The following is a 15944-nucleotide window of genomic DNA, read 5'->3' on the forward strand; positions in this document are numbered from 1 at the left end:
GGCCCAGTTTATCTCCCGCCAACCGGGAGCTTTCCGGCCCAGCGGCTCAAAGCCGTGTAGTTTTATTTGATGGGGCAGCATGGGTATCTTTACACATTAAATAACATGAATATATGAACTGCGCCCTAATCGCGGCTGGAGACGGGGATGGGGCAAAACATCGGCCAGGCCTTTGGCCTGCAGCTGGACAAGGGGGACGGTAGGGCCCCCGACCTTGGGCAGCGGGCAATCTGCAGCTGGAGGTCGGGGCCGACACTCCCCTCAGAGCTCGACGCGCGCGTCGCGGTAGGCCCGGTCCAGGGCCCATTCCGGTTGTGAGTCGGTGCCACCTTCGCGGGCCAGGCGCGCCATCTCCTGCTGGAAGAGCGCCTGCCGCGCCCTGCTGGGGTCCACATTGATCCAGTTGTTGGCGATCCACTTAGTGCCGCGCGTGACCAGGCAGCCACCGTGCAGCGAGTAGTCATCCACGTCGCCCACCCAACCTAGGAGAAGAGGATGATGTGAACAAGGGAGAGGACTGGAGGGAGTCTAGGCTGGGCTTGGCTTCATACAGCCCAAGGGCATGGCAAGGGTGGACCTAGCTGTGCGCTCCTGCAGCGGCAAACATCTGGCCCCAAGGCCTCCTTGGGGGCTCAGCATCTCTCCCCAACTAATGCCTTGTCAGCACCACTGACCCTCAAACCAGCTTGCTGCCAGGCCTGTCTATAGCCCTTCCCAGCCTGGATTGGTGAGGGACATGTGTCCCCAGCCCCAGTGAGCTGGAAGGCTTGGGGATCAGGGAATCACAGGGGTTAAGATAACCTAGGAGGCTGCACAAGTGCAGGCCTTGGAAACCACTGAGAATGGTTTCTGGGAGGCACTAGGAGCAGAAAACCATTTGCAGGGCAGCCAGAAACAGCCCACTAGGGTGGCAATCGGTGCTGGGTAAAGAGAACCTTCCCTCAAAGCACGCCTGGCCTGGCCCAAGGCACTCACCTTGCCCATCAGGCAGGTAATTGTACCAGAAGACGGCTGTGCCCTGCCGAGGCTTGACACGCAGGTTTCCCTTGTCACAGTGCCTCCGAGTGTCACGGAGGTCAACGTCATCCTGAATCAGACTCTGTGGACATCAGGGTGGTGGGGTTTTCAAGCTGCCCCCACTGTGTGGCCAGGAGCCAAGGCCAGGCAGCCAAAGGTAGCCAGAGGGAAACCAGTCAGAGGTACCCAGGGGTCCACTTGGGCCCTCATCCCAGGTCTGGAGGGGTATGTACTACGTTTGCCCAAGGCCCTGCCATCCCACCAGAGTAACAGACCTATTGGCCCTTACCATTTCATCGTAGGTTCTGTTGTCTGCTACAGGAAAGACAGTCTCTCCCCCACCAGTGACGTTGTTCAAATAAAACAGCACTGTCATATAGCTGTAAGGCAGGAGGGCGATTGAGCAGGTCCCTAGCTGTGGTCACCCAGGGGGCTTATCTGTGGGCAGGATAAGCTGCCCAGGTTTCCAAGGGCCAGAGGGGCAGGCCAGGATCCGTGACTACAGGGCAGGTCAGTGCCAAGGTGTCCCTAGTGCATTCTTCTTCCCACAAACCCAGTCTCTTTTTGTGTCACAGTGTTTTTTGTGGCCAAAATCACAGGTGCACTTAGTTAAATTACAAGGCCCTGACCAAAAGCCAGCTGGGAAAGTAGGCTAACAGAAGCAGCAAGATCATGCAGAAGGGCTGGTTGCGCCTAGAAGGGGCCGAGCCAGAGCAGCTACGTGAAGAAGAGAGACCTGCCTCTGTGCCTTGGCAGGGGAGGCAGACACAGCTTCAAAGGCAGAAGCTGACGCATCCAGCAGTGGAGGCAGAATCAACATCCAGGGGAGGGGGCAGAAAGAGCTGGGGGTCCAGCCTTGCCCCTTGTTTCAGTGTCTGTGGGTACCTCAGTCTGGCCACTGAGACAAGATGGCCATCCCTTTCCTGCCACTTGGTAAACAATCTTGGAGAGAGTAATAGGGGTATCCTTGACCAGGATGACCCGATGCTCTCCTGGCCCCATGCCAAGGGGCATACCCACAGGGCAGGACTGTGCTTGTGTCAAAGTGGTGCTTGGTCTGGGAGTTGAAGGCAGCCCCCAGGTGACAGGTACTTGCCGGCAGGAGGTTTCGAAGGGTACAGACTCGTTGGCTACCAGCTTGGTATGGGAGCAGACAGTCTCTGGGTACACGGGTCCGCTGTCCACATGGGCATGGTAGTGGCCTCCCTCGCCATACCGCACAACCTGCAGTGGCTCGCTGAGCTCCACGATCTCAGGTGACAGGCGGGTGAGGCGTAGCACCCTGGTAAGCAGTGGGCATTCGGATGGGCAGCCCCATACAAGGTGGCACCCTGAAGGAGCCGGCCAAGGTGGACCCTGGGCTTGCCACAAGCTCCACCCTTGCCCACCTCCCCTGGAAGCCCCTCAAGTCCCCCCAGCCTGGCCAGTAGAAGCAGGGAGGGGCTAGTCATGATGAGCCTTCTCCCTGGATGCCAGAGACACCCACTGGGCCAGAAAGATGAGATTTCCACTAAGCTGGGGGTGGCAATCCCCCTAGGAAGGAGGCTGTTTATCTCAAACCCCTGGCTACTCAGGGGCAGGGGATCCTGTGGACAGAGATAAGGGCTCATTTCTCTAGCAGAAAACAAACATTCCATCTGTTTCTAATCCCAAATGTATACTGTTTGCCGACAATTAGGGCTAATTTGCCTTTGTTAATTGCCTATCGTTCAGTGCATCCCAATCCTGGTCTAACAGGTGGAACTTAATCTTGACTTGGCTAATCAGTTCTGTCCTCTTGGCCCCAGCCAAGGACTTCTGTGGGGGCTCTGCACAGTCTTCTCCTCCTGCACCAGGGAGGACAGCCTCAGGTGCTCACCTCTGGCGGATGGCACGCATGACATGGTGGGCACCTTCACCCTGGTAGAGCCACGTATGGTGGCTGTTCCGCACTAGCTCGCTGGCCTCTGCCTTGTGGCTCCTCATGTACTTGTGGAAGTCCCGAAGGTCCATGTCGGAGAACTCCTGTGGGCTCAGCACTCCTGCACAGGGACCCAGCATCAGTGCCCACCAAGCCTCTGGGGGGAGGCCACCTGCCTACCTACCTGCACCTTCCTACTTACCCCTGGCCTCAGGAGCTGGGATGCCACGTGCACCTGTCCCCCAACCTCGACTCTTGGGTCAGATGAACCTGGCTTCTTTCACATCAAGCCCTTACTGGAAGACCCAGAGAAGTTCAGTGCCTCAGTTTGAGCCCTGATTTGGCCCCCAAAAGGAAGGAGCCCAACCCCTGGTAGATTGGCCAGAGCAGGATCTCCAAAGTAAGCTTGAGCTATATGGCCAGGACTGTAGGCCAAGGACTAGTCCTGGCCCTCAAGCCTGGCCCTATAGAGCATGGTGGCCACCCTCCAGCCCTATAGAGGGTGAAGAAAGAGAGCAGTCAATGCTCAGTTTTGTACAGAGCCTTCCACGCTGCAGGGTGTAAGCTGGGGCCAATCCCTGGCAGTTCCCTCATGACCTCAGGTCCCATCCTGGGTGAAATATACCTGGCCAGTCCTGCCTGCTGGGTTATCAGTCTACCTCAGCAAAGAAAGCCAGGCCACTCTCTCAAATGAGAACACTCTCTCCCTGTTCCTGGCCAACCCAAAAGCAGGGGCTCCAGCCTCTTGGGGTTCTGGAAGAGTGGCTGGTGTCTTTGCTCCGTGTTATCCTGGCTGACCCAAGGAGACACCTTCCACCCTTTGGCCCAGATTTCTCTGAGGGGGACACTCAAGGGCTGTGAGCCTGTCACCAGCTCTGTATGGGGCAGTAGCAGCATGATGCCCCTCCCACAGGTCCCAGCCAGATTCTTCACTCTGGGTTCACGAACCACAAGGCCATTCTTCGAAGTCCTATTTGACTGTTATTATCTTCCTCAGTTGGTCCAGAACTTGGGCATGAGGGTGGTGACTACACCTCAGAAATCTGGGGATTTTTACCAAAGGGAAGTCCCCTGCCCACATCTGCCCCCAGCAGTTGGCATGCTCCAGGTGGCGAAGAGAAAGGCAAAGGAGACACTGGTTAGACTAGTGAGGTTGTCTGCTGGGGTGGACCCCATGCCCAGCTGGAGAGGTGGATGGATCAGGGTGAACAGCCAAACTCAAGCTGGCCTCACTGTCCCTTTGCTCCTGCTCTACCCCCTCTGCCCTCTGCCGGCCAGCAACCCTACCTTACCCCAGCCTCTGCCTGATGAGGTCAAAAGGGTGTCCAAGAACTGTCCTCTAGACTGTCACCAAGGGGAATGGGAGGGTCTGACTGTCGCCTACTTCCTAGGGGTGAGGGCAAGGCTGGATCCTCACCTCCTCATCTATGGCTGCTCCAGAAGCTAGGCATAGAGGCTATCTGGCTATAGGGGAAGGAGGCTCACAGGGACAGAACTGTGGTGAGGTATGAGCTTACCATCACCATCAGGGTCAGCCTTGATTGCAGAGTACATCTCCTGAATGTTCTCTGGAGTCATCCACCGTCCATTTCCCAGGCGAGTCTGGGCCAGGACCTAAAGCACAAGATGGTCCCTCAGTGAGGTGGCCCCAATGATGGAGAACCACCAAAGTGCAGACAGCTGCCAAGTTCTGGCTGTAGGGCTAAGGGTGCAGGTGACAGGGCATGGGCGAGGACACAGGACAGAGCCTGAGGTCCCTGAGCTGAAGTGAGGATAGGCAGAGTAGCCCAGAGGCTCTGGGGAGGAGACCAGGAAGATAGTCAAGAGACCTGAGGGCCATGGGAATTCCCAGCTTTGCTGAGACTATGGCCTCCATGGGGAGCACTGTGGGCTGGTAGGAGGCAGAGTGAAGGATAGGCCTGTGTCCCACTCAGATACCCTAAGTGAGGTGGGGGAGGCCAAGGCCTGGATTCAAAGAGGGAACAGGCACCAGGGGCAGGCCTAGCCAGGGCATGACCATCAGCCCCTCAGGAAGACCAGGCTCAGTGGGGCGCTCTGTATACACGAGGGACTCCACACCCCACCAAGACCTCTCTCAGAAGCCTGGGTGTAAGGGACATGCAGAGAGAGATGCAGACTTCTGGCCACATCAGAGCTGCTACCCCATCCACCATGAGTTCTGGGGACTTCCGACCATGGCATCAAGGAATCCAGACCACAGACGGCACACTACCTGGGAACTGTGGCAATAAATGCTATCACCCCCAGGTGGCTTCTCCTGCTATCCTCTGGGTTTCCCAGGGCAGCAAGAGGCTCTCCAGGGAAGAAAGGGCACCCTGGGCCTGGGCATGCCCAAAGTGATCTGAGGTAACATCTGACTCTTGGGGCCAGGGCTGAGCAGGACAAGTGACCTGGCCATCAGAAAGACAATGCTGGCCACTCCCAGAACCTAGGATCCCAACCTCACGGAGCTGCAGGCGACCATCGCGGTTCTGGTCCAGCAGCCGGAAGAGGTCCAGCTGGCTGACCTGCATTGTGCCCATTGCCTCCTCGTACTCTTCAGTGGGCAGGATCTGGCTGCGCTGTAACCCCTTCATCTGTGCCAGGTGGATGATGAGCCGACACTCCTCATCACTCAGGAAGCCAGGGATTTCTGCCAGAAGAGGAGGTGGGTGAGGCCAAGGACTGAGCCAAGGCACTGATGCACCCAGTACCTTCCTCTCTGCAGAGTTCCTGGGGTACTCCCTGTCCCCTGGTGGTCACCACGTCAGGAGGACTTCACATACGCCTTTACATCTGCTCTGGACTCTGACCCCAAGGTTGAGTTGTCCTGCAAAGACTGGCCAGTGCCTGGAATATGAGGCCTCTCTCTTTGATGCTGAGAGCACATATTTTTCAAGGGAGGCCTGGGAGGTGAGTCAGAGCTAAGCTGGGTATAAGCTAACCCACTCTGGGGTGGGACTGAAGCCCAGGGGGTAGATCTGAAGGGCAGAGGGTTGGCCTCCACTTCTTACTGGGTATATATTTAAAAAGCGGGGGGATGATGGCTGCTTTTTGCTTTCATTTTTGCTCTTCAGCACTGTTCAAATAAAAATGAACAAAATGCAAGATATTCAGTGTTCCAGGCCAGCCCTTGCCCTCCACTCTCCTGCACAAGTGGGCAGGGTTTTGGCAGATGCTCTGAGAAGATGCCCCAAGTGTCCTTTGCTTTGGGAATGCTTATTCCAGGCCTCTAAACCCAAGTAAAGGCCAGTGAGGCCTGGGGCTTGCCTCCAGTGGCTGGAAGCCCCCACCCCAGCTCCACAAGCCAGTTGGTGGAGATGGAATGTGAGCCTCGCACTTGGGGAGCCCACATCCCAGTGGCCCTAGGCACTTCCAGGACAGGAATCTGATCCCTGCTTCATTCTCTTGTTTCTGGGAGAGAGGACTTCCTTAGACAGGGGACATGAGGCCCACAAAGGAACTGATTGGAGGAAGGGCCATGCTGCCACTGTGACCCCTAACTCCTGCCACTTCTCTGGGTTATACTGCCAGCATGAAGTTCCAGTCATTGCAAAGAGGAAGGAAAGTGGCCATTCAGAGCCAGGATTGGAGCAGTTTTTAATAGTAATCACAGCAGATCACACTTAGGTAGCACAGACTGTGTCCAGCCCTAAGCATGTCATCAACTCCTTCATCCATATACTCATCCTAGAAAGCCAGGCCCACTAATGCTCCTTTCTTATGCATGAGGAACCCCAAGCACAAACACATCAGCAACTTGCCCAGGGCCACCCAGGCTGTTGTACTCCAAAATCCATGATTGGATTCAGCTTTCATGGGCAGGTGACCGAGATATGATGACAGTGAGGACAGGCCTGCTTGACCCTGCAACCTGGCAAACCCAGAAAGGGTGTGCACCATCCACTGGGGGACGGCGCTGTTGGACAATGCGTTAGAACAAATTGCTAATCAGCAGAGTCACCTCATGATGGCTTAAAAACCAAATAAACAAGAAAAGTAAACCAGAAAAAGAAAAGAAAACACAGGCCCAGGTTTCTTCAGTTTATTAGGTGCCGGTAATCCACAGGCCCAAAGGAGATGCCACCAACCTCTACAGTGTCCCTCTGTGTGCTAATCAAATGCATGCTGGCCTACCCAGGTGGGTCTAAGCACCTGGGAGCTGGGCAAACCTCAGCTTCTGGGGTGTGGGTACAGCTCTATAAAGCCCTCAACCTCACCCATTAAGACCAAGGCAGAGGGGGCCGGCCTGGTGGCGCAACGGTTAAGTGCGCATGTTCCGCTTCTTGACGGCCCGGAGTTCGCCAGTTCGGATCCCGAGTGCGGACATGGCACCGCTTGGCAAAAGCCATGCTGTTGTAGGTGTCCCATGTATAAAGTAGAGGAAGATGGGCATGGATGTTAGCTCAGGGCTAATCATCCTCAAAAAAAAAAAAAGACCAAGGGAGAAAGCAGGTGATGAGGGCTGTGACTGCTAGTGGCACTTGGTAGTGCTATGTGGTGATGATGGGGCCCATTCCCCAAGCCATGGCGATGTGCCACGACATTGGCTACACAGAGATGCAGCTGCCCGACTTCCTGGACCATGACACAGTAGCAGAAGCCAGCCAGTAGTCAGTCAGCTGGTTACACCTGCTGGCCAGGGAGTGCCACCCTGATGCCCGCCTCCTCCTCTGCTCCCTCTTTGCCCCTGTGTGCTTCGACAAGTAGGGCAGGGGCTCGCAGGTGAGCTCCCAGGTGAGGGCAGGAGGCCTCTCCTCAACCAGGGCAGGTTTTGGCAGCTCTTCACTAACCATTGCTGGGTGCTGACAGGCGCGAGGAGGAAGAGGAAGGACTGTTTTGTCATGCTGTTCCTGGGACAAAGGAGACACAGACCGGGGACTGCCAATAGTGAGCACTCTTTGTCTAGACCCATAGATCAGCAAGGGCTCTTAAATGTCAAGATAGGGCAAGTGGGCAAGTTGCTTTAGGCTGGGGAGCTGGGAGCCCCTCTCCAGTGTGGTGTGGAAACTCTGTCTGCCCGAGGGATCCTGGACAAAGACGGAGCTAAGGATCATCTGGTGGCCTTTTCTCCCAGAGAGTCCAGAGATCACAAGGCTGATTCCTCTTCCCCAGCCTAACTTATCACGTGAACAACAGTTCCCTCAGTTCCTTCTTTGCAGAGTGAGGACCCTTCCCAGAGCCTCAGGGTGACCATGACAGTAGGAGCAAAAATGGGCTCTTTCAGAACTCGAGGATCAGGCCCTGCATTCTGCCAACCTCAGCCCTGGCCGGAAACTGCAGTGTCCTGCAGGCCTTTCAGGACAAGACGGAGGGCCCTGCTTTCTCTCTCCAAGACAAAGAGTGAAGGCCTGGAGTGCAGGGCCCCTTCCATACCCCTCTCCCAGGCACTAGAGGTCCACCTGAGCTGGAGGGGAAGGTGCATGGGAAAGCTGGAAAGAAAAAGTCTGGGCCACAGTAGGAAGGGTGGGGATATATGACAGAAGCACTGGGAGGGGGGATGCAGGGCTGCGGGCTGAGATTCTAGTAAACAGAAAGCCAGGCTGCAGGGCTGTTGCTAGGTGACCAGGGTGTCAATGCCCAGCAACCTCGGAGTTACTGGCCTTGCCTCACTGTTAGGAGCACCCAGAGGCTCCATCCTGGAGTTCACGAACCCTAGTCCTGAGCGCTCTCCGCCCCTGACCCTTTCCCCAACAGGGACATCTACCCATGCCGCAGCCTGTGCGAGGCAGTGCAGGCCAGCTGCGCATCCATCATGGCCTGCTACAGCTACCCCTGGCCAGCCATCCTGCACTGCAGACACTTCGCCAGGGGCCACGGCCTCTGGGTCACAGCCATCTCCAAAGGCTCCCACCTGGACCACCAGCGTGAGTCTCTGTATGGCTTCTAGGCTGGTCTTGCCCGCCCTGGGCCCCACAAGCAGCGCCCTACCCTTTCAAATCACTCCCGGGGGGGATCAGGTCTCTTTGGTGGGAAAGAAAAGAGACTGCCCACAGCAGCCGTCTGTCTCAAAAAGGGTAAAGGAGAAGGGGAAAGCGAAAGGGACTGGTGCTGATGGCCTCCCTCCCCCACTGCCAGCTCATGGGAGCCTCACTTGGTGCCTCCCCCTGGTGCCACAAGCCAGCTGTGGGACTGAGAGTTGCAGGATGCCCACTCATCCAAGGAAGTCCTGGACAGGCTCTGCACCAGCAATTTTGGTGAGCCCCTACTGTCCAGCACCTCTTACACCTTGGGAGTGCCTTCATTCCAGCTCCTGGTTTGGTGCTAAGGCAACGAAGAAAGAGGGGATACACATATGCTGTGCCTAGCTAAAGCTAAAAAATAAATTCCTTTAGGGGCCGACCCAGTGGCACAGTGGTTAAGTGCGCATGTTCCGCTTCAGCGGCCTGGGGTTCGCCGGTTCAGATCCTGGATGCGGACATGGCACCACTTGACAAGCCATGCTGTGGCAGGTGTCTCACATATAAAGTAGAGGAAAATAGGCATGGATGTTAGCTCAGGGCCAGTCTTCCTCAGCAAAAAGAGGAGGATTGGCGATTGGCAGCAGATGTTAGCTGGGGGCTAATCTTCCTCAAAAAAAAAAAAGAGCTTGGCACATAGAAGGTGCCAATCAAAAAATAAATACACAAAAATTCCTTTAATAAGCATGGGACATTGCTAAACAACAACAAAAAATCTGCTAAGGAGGGTGGCATCCAAGAGGACAGCTCTTCTCTAGGACCCTAATTCCAAGAGCATCAGACAAGGGGGTTTGATTCACCAGGTGGAGGGGATGGGGCATACTTCTAGAGGCTGGCTCATCAACCCACCCCTGATCTCATTCAGCAGTGAAGGTTAGGCTCTCCTGGCGCAATGGATCTTCCTCCAGCCCCTCAGACTGTGCCCTGGGCTCACCTAGAGGTGCTGAAGGTGGGCCCACTGCCCCCCACGGAGCTGGCACCCACTCTTCAACACTGGCTGCAGCTGGATGCCACATGTGTTCAAAGTCTCCTGCGTGGAAGGCATGCTGGGACCTATGTTCTGAGTGGGGAGGTTTAGGGCCATTGGCTGCTGCTAACCACAGCCTATGCTTGGAGCCGGGGTCACCAAAATCTGCAGCCGGCCACGTGCAGGTGGCACCATTACCAGCCCCCGAAACAAAGGCTAACACAGGCAGGACACGCCTGGGATTTGTAGCTAAAGCCTCTGCAATTGCCATGCAAACTGTGTGCTCCCCTGGACACACATAAAACTCTCTTTGCATTGCCCTCCACAGATATTTGCAGGCCAGAGTTCAGAGAAGCCCCCAGGTTCACCCAGGAATGGCTCAAGCAGTGCAGAAGCCCACTTCAATGGTCACAGCTAGGGCGGCCCGTTCCTGAGCTGGTAGTGTTTTGCCTAGACAAAGGGGCAGACTGGCTCTCTGGCAGCTGTGTGTGCTGGGAAGGCCAGACCACTTTTCTGTCCTTCTCAGGCCTGGGATGACAGCCTGGCTAATGCCCTGCTTCTGCTCACAAGCCTCAGCACCCCAAACTGAGCCTCAGGGCAGGCACAAAGTCTTGCGCTACGCTCACCCTGGGCAGCATGCTACTTGTCAAGTCCCAGACAGACTCAATTATATCTGCCTGACCTTTACTGAGTTCCAGAGGCCAAGCAGCAGGCCTGTGCAACAGCAGGGGAGTGGGGAGGGGTCCGTGCAGAAAACTGCATTAAGCTGCTTACAACCCGGAACTAACATGCACACTAAAATTCTTTCCCTACTTATGGGCTTCTGGTGTTTGTCAAGAGCACCGTGGTCTTAAGTAGCTGCCTAATTGTTTTCTTAAGCTGAAAAAGAATACATCTGGAAATCCTATGATAAGTAGTTATGGTTTTAAAATAGATTGTTTTGTGTACTGGTGTCAATTACTCATCTACCTTAAATAGTTAAGAAAATGGACTAAAACTCTTGCTGGCCCACTGGAAGTGCCCCCCTGCTGCTCTTGAAGAAGGTGCTGAATCAGGAGGCACCTGCCCAGGGTGGTGGTGGAGGCCACTCTGGGCAAGCAGACAGGTGCTGGACTGGCTGCAAGTGCCCATAAGCCCCTCCGGCAGGCCAATAATTATCAGCAGGAGACACAACTCTGGCCACTGGACCCACAGCCAGAGCAAATCAGGCCTCCCGCACCTGCAGCTCACCTTTAAGGGGCAGAGGCACAGATGACAAATAAATACAGAAGATAGTTTCCAGTGATGCTAAGTGCTGAGAAGAAAACCAAGCAGGCTGATGTAACAGAGGGCCTGGGAACCTCCTAAGACCAGTTTGAGGTCACAAGAAGTCTCTGAGGAGAGGATGTCCAAGCAAAGGCCTGATGGGGCTGAAGGCACCCTCTGTGGGAAGAGCCAGGTCTGAGACTTCTGGTGGAGGGAACCACACATACAAAGACCCCAAGGCAGCAATGAGCTTGATGTCCAAGAATCAGCAGGGAGTGGAGTTGGGGGCGGCAGGAGATTAGGTCTGAGAGGTAAGAGGGCCTTGGGGCACCAAATAAGACTTAGAAATCAAAAGGGAAATCCTGGAGACTTTTAAGGGAGGGAGTGATGAGACATGATCTGCTGTTTAAAAACAGAATGAGTGTGGTTGGGGTGAGGTAGAGGGAGATGTGAGCCACATAAAAGAAAGCAGTGTCCCCACGAGATGACCATGACTCAGAACTGGAGCACGTCCCTTCTGAACAGAATGGGACAAAGTCCTCAGCTGACTTCTGATGGTCCAAGTCCTTGGGAAATGCCTACCACAATCAAGCAGGTATTTGCCAGGACCACAGGGTGGGGCCACTTGCCCCACTTGCCAAATGTCTTTCGGAACAAAGGTGGGAAACAGGAAATGTTCCTCAAAGGGGGAGACTGGAGATTGCATGGGGTCTTCCCTGTGAAGCGGTGGGATTCCCTTCCACAGAGATGGGAGGCACCTTGGGGTAGAACCCAGTCTCCTCACCCCAGCTTACATCCTGAACACCCACCCCTCGAGCCCTGGCATCTTAGATCCCTGAGGCTGGTGGGTCACAGGTTGGGAGCCAAGAGCAGCAGGACAGAGGTGGCAGAACCCATTCTCCTTGAGCCATGCCTGCCTCTTTAGGGCAACAGATGGATGGACAGGCAGGCACAGAAGACAGACAGATACTCCTTCTTGGGAGGAGGCTTCCTTCTTTGGATTCACCCAACACCACAGCACTCAGGAACTGCCCCTTCTTGGACCCCCTCTCCCCTGTGGTTCCTCTGCCTCACAAGTGGCCTTATAATCACTGATCTCTTTTTTATTTGTCTCACCTATTTCACCAGGTAGCAAGCCCCAGGACATTCTGGGTAAAACCTGGGACATCTTCCACCAACAGACTCAAAGGTAATGTAAGAGTTTTGGAGGAAATGAGGACCAGAAGCAGGAAGGTCTCGCTGCAACTGCCCAATTCTCCTAATCATGCCCTTTGTAATTTGTCTGAGGAAACAGAGACCCGGCTCATGGCTTAACCAGAACCAGTTTACCTTTTGTCAAATCTCTTCTGCTTCCTATAATTTACTCTTAGTGACTTCGGGTCTGGCTTTCTCATTCTCTGCTTTGTAGGATTTGGACACAACAAGTTGCATGTTAGGGGGTTAGGGTCAGGGCTTATGGCCTCGTGGCTCACTTAACCTAACATACGTCTGAATTAAGTATATACAGGTCCCCAGAGGGCTGATGCGAGAACGCACGCCCCCCTCAGATGTGTCTGTTCACAGCAGTGTAATAGTGATGGGGTGAGCGTCGTTCCCTTTGCCTGGATCCCCCTTTCCTGACAGCCACCTGGCTTGATTCCACAGCTCCTACAGGTCTTGACTCAAATATCTTTCTCAGGGAAGCTCACACTGGCCACCTAATTAAAGAGTTTCAAGCCCAGTTGAAATTCTGCCTTTCTTGTCTGCATTCACTTATCACCATCTGACACAACATGTATATTTATTTATTTGTTTATTTTTCGTCTCTGTCTCTTCACTTGAGTGTCAGCTTCAGGTGGTTATTTGTGTGTGTGTGTGTGTGTGTGTGTGTATTTTTTTCTATTTTGTTCAATGTTGTGTTCCCAGCACCTAAAACAGTGCTTGGCACAAACTTCAACATTATGCAGTACTAATAATAATAGTAGTAAGAGCCTTTTAGGGCCCCTCTCACAACAGGACTGACATCATAAATTATTTCCCTTCAAACAGCTTGCAAGTGAAATCCTTCTCACAAGTCTAGGCATAATCCCCAACCAGGACCCTCTGCCCTAGGGGTAATGGCATGTGCTCAGACACTCTGCTTTGGTCCCCAGCCCCCTCCTTAAAAGCCTCTTACCCACTCCATCCCCAGCAGTAAGGAAAGGCCTCAGGTCTGCAGATAAGTGAGTCACTGAGACCGGGTGTCCAGGGCTGGGCTGGGCAAACCTACCCTGGGCAAGGTCACGGGTGTGGAGACCCCCACCTTGTTGACACTGGTGGTCTTTGAAGGACTTCAGAGTCCTCACAGCTGCACGTTGGCTTTAGAGTACAGGCTCCAGAAGCAGACTGCCTGGGTTCTAATCCTAGCTTCACAACTGAAGCCGCTGTATGAGCCTGGCCAAGCAACTGCAGCTCTCTGTGCCTCATTTTCTCATCCACGAGCCTGAGGGTGGGCTCTATGCCCGCCTCACAGAGGGGTGTAAGAATTAAATGAAATGATCATATGAAGCCTAGAACATAACAAGAGCTCAGAAAATGTGAGCTATGATGCTGGTTCCAATTGAGACTACCCTGGAAAGCTTTGTCTACTACAGCTGTACACAAGACTCCGTGCTAAGAATCCCAGAGTGCTGGTAGCAAAGGCTGGTGCCCCAGTGCGGCAGGTTTGGGGGCACCAGTTTATCCACATTTGGACAGCCTCCTTCTTATCAGACCACAGGCCCCACTTTAGGAATGAGATTCCTCCTCAGAGGTCCTGAGATTAGCTAGAACCTGGTTATAGTCTCTCCCATCCTCCCCTCATTCTAGAAAGTGACGGAATTAATGATGGTAGGGAATGTCCAAAGACAGTTTCAGTGAAATGTTTAGACACTAGTCTCAGGGTACCATTGCCCAGCCTTGTGATGGAAGGATCAGCCACAGAGGGTAGGGGTCAGAGAGTGAAGTGTGAAAAGGTCACCCTGTAACCCTACTATGGAGGTGGGGGCAGGTACCTCACTTTGGGAAACCTCTGAGTGGAAAAAGAAAGGGCTACCTTGAAGCAGCCATTTTCAAAACACAAGTCACGTGGTCAAAACGAGCCTCAAGGCGGCCAACCGAACCGCAGCCCCTGACCCTTCCCAGGAGCGCCCAGCAGACTTACCGAAGAGCAGCGGCTTGAGGCTGAGGGTTCGGATGAAGTGATCCCTGTCGGCGACCAGCTGGACCTTACGCTCGTGCCCCACCTAAGGGAAGGGGGCACAGCGGGCAGCTCAGGAGCCAGGCCGCGCCGCTAGAGGGGGAAGGCGCCCGGGCCCAGAGCGCGGCGGCAGGCGAGTGAGGGGTTGCGCCGGGGACAGGCACCGAGCGGCACGGGGAGCAGCGTGGCGGCCCTGGGCTGAGCGCCGGCCGTCACGGGCTTGGTCGTGCAGGGCCTGGAACATAGTGAGGCAGGGGGTCCTCACCTTGATGCCCTCCAGCCGGGTGAGGGGACCCAAGGTTGGAGCGGGCGAGGGGCCCTGGGCGCGGCGCTGGGGCCTGGGGTCGCTGCCCTCGTCACCGTTGCTGTAGTGTACGAAGAGCAGCAGCGCCAGTACGTTACCCAGGTACAGGTGCACGAACACCATCAGCACTAGGAAGTAGGCGCGTGAGCAGATGCCACGGGGCTTGCACAGCGGCCGGACAGGTGCGTCCTCGCAGTCGCCCAGCCCTGCCGCTGCTTGGGCCTGGTCGTGCTCAGGAGTAGCCCACTGCGGATTCGGGACCTCAGGCCTCGGGCCTGCCGCCGCCGCCATGGCGCTCAGGTCGCGCGCGCGCCCAGGGGAGGGGCCGCGGGGATGCCCGCGCGCCGCGCGGTCGCCGGGACAACCGCCGCAGAGCCCGCGCGAGCCGTGGTCACTAGGAGTTGGTGCTTGGGGATGCTGCGTCCGCCAGGAGCTGCCCGCGCTCGCGCTCTGTCCCTCTGCACCTTGGACCCCGGCCCACACTGGAGTTTCTCTTCCAGAGGTGGGTTATCGTCAGGCGGAGATGCACACTCCCCAAGATAGAAGCCGACCCCCCCCACCCCCCCCGCCACCAAGGTAGATGCAGACAAGAGCAGCACCATTAAAAACAACCCCACTAGTAGTTTCTCCGTTCCCTGGTTAAGACGCACTTCCCTCCTCCCAGAAAAGTACGGTCTGCGTTTTCTCGCTCCCGAGAGTGGGGTGGCGGCAAGGAGGAGGCAGTGCCAAAAGATGACTCAATACTGCGGCAGTTTTGGGGCACCGCGGAGGCCGATGACTGTGCATGTGATGGTGTAGGGCCCACGGCTTTCGGCACTGACACCAGTGGAGCTGTCGGTCTGGACCTCCTGGAGAGGTCTGCAGGAGTCAGGCTTTAGGAGGAAGCTGCCTGATGCTGCAGGGTCGCATAGATGGTGGGACCCAGTCTGAGGTGATCCGAGAGGGCTTCCTGGAGGAGCCCTGGCACCACGAAGATCAGATCCCTACCGGTAACCCGCAGGAATGCAGCAGGTGCTCTGACGCACAGGAACATTCCTTGCCTCAAAGCTAGCACATGTGAAGGACGAGAAAGGGACTTTTCTATAATTGAGACAACATCGCCTCAGAGGAAAATTAAATTCAGATTATGGCCAAATATGGAGGTGGGAGGACATATCAGTGGCCAAGTGCCAAAGCCTGGGCATTTTTGTGCTCCCTGTTCTCCTAGGGTTGGGTTATCCTTAAGCAGAGATGTACACGCCCCAGGGCAGAAGCTGACCCCCCCAGGTGGACATGCAGACAAGAGCAACACCATCGAGGCTGGTCCCACTGGTGGTTCCTCCTTACCCTAAGATCCCCCCACTCGCCACTTCCTC

The 15944-nt window shown here is 55.4% G+C and overlaps 1 protein-coding gene across 1 annotated transcript; it reads right to left on the reverse strand.

Moving 5' to 3' along the window:
* Window positions 1-30: 30 nt before the first annotated feature.
* On the reverse strand, window positions 31-15607 carry P4HTM (prolyl 4-hydroxylase, transmembrane). The gene is made up of 9 exons (XM_001494654.7): window positions 14551-15607; window positions 14250-14331; window positions 5380-5570; window positions 4435-4531; window positions 2876-3038; window positions 2114-2299; window positions 1307-1397; window positions 976-1099; window positions 31-482 (listed from the first exon to the last, which is right to left on the reverse strand). The coding sequence occupies exons 1-9, from the start codon at window positions 14878-14880 to the stop codon at window positions 262-264; spliced, it is 1485 nt and encodes a 494-aa protein (XP_001494704.3). The 5' UTR covers window positions 14881-15607; the 3' UTR covers window positions 31-261.
* Between the last annotated feature and the right edge of the window lie 337 nt (window positions 15608-15944).

This window comes from Equus caballus, chromosome 16 (genome assembly GCF_041296265.1).
Source record: "Equus caballus isolate H_3958 breed thoroughbred chromosome 16, TB-T2T, whole genome shotgun sequence".
Lineage (NCBI taxonomy): Eukaryota > Metazoa > Chordata > Mammalia > Perissodactyla > Equidae > Equus > Equus caballus.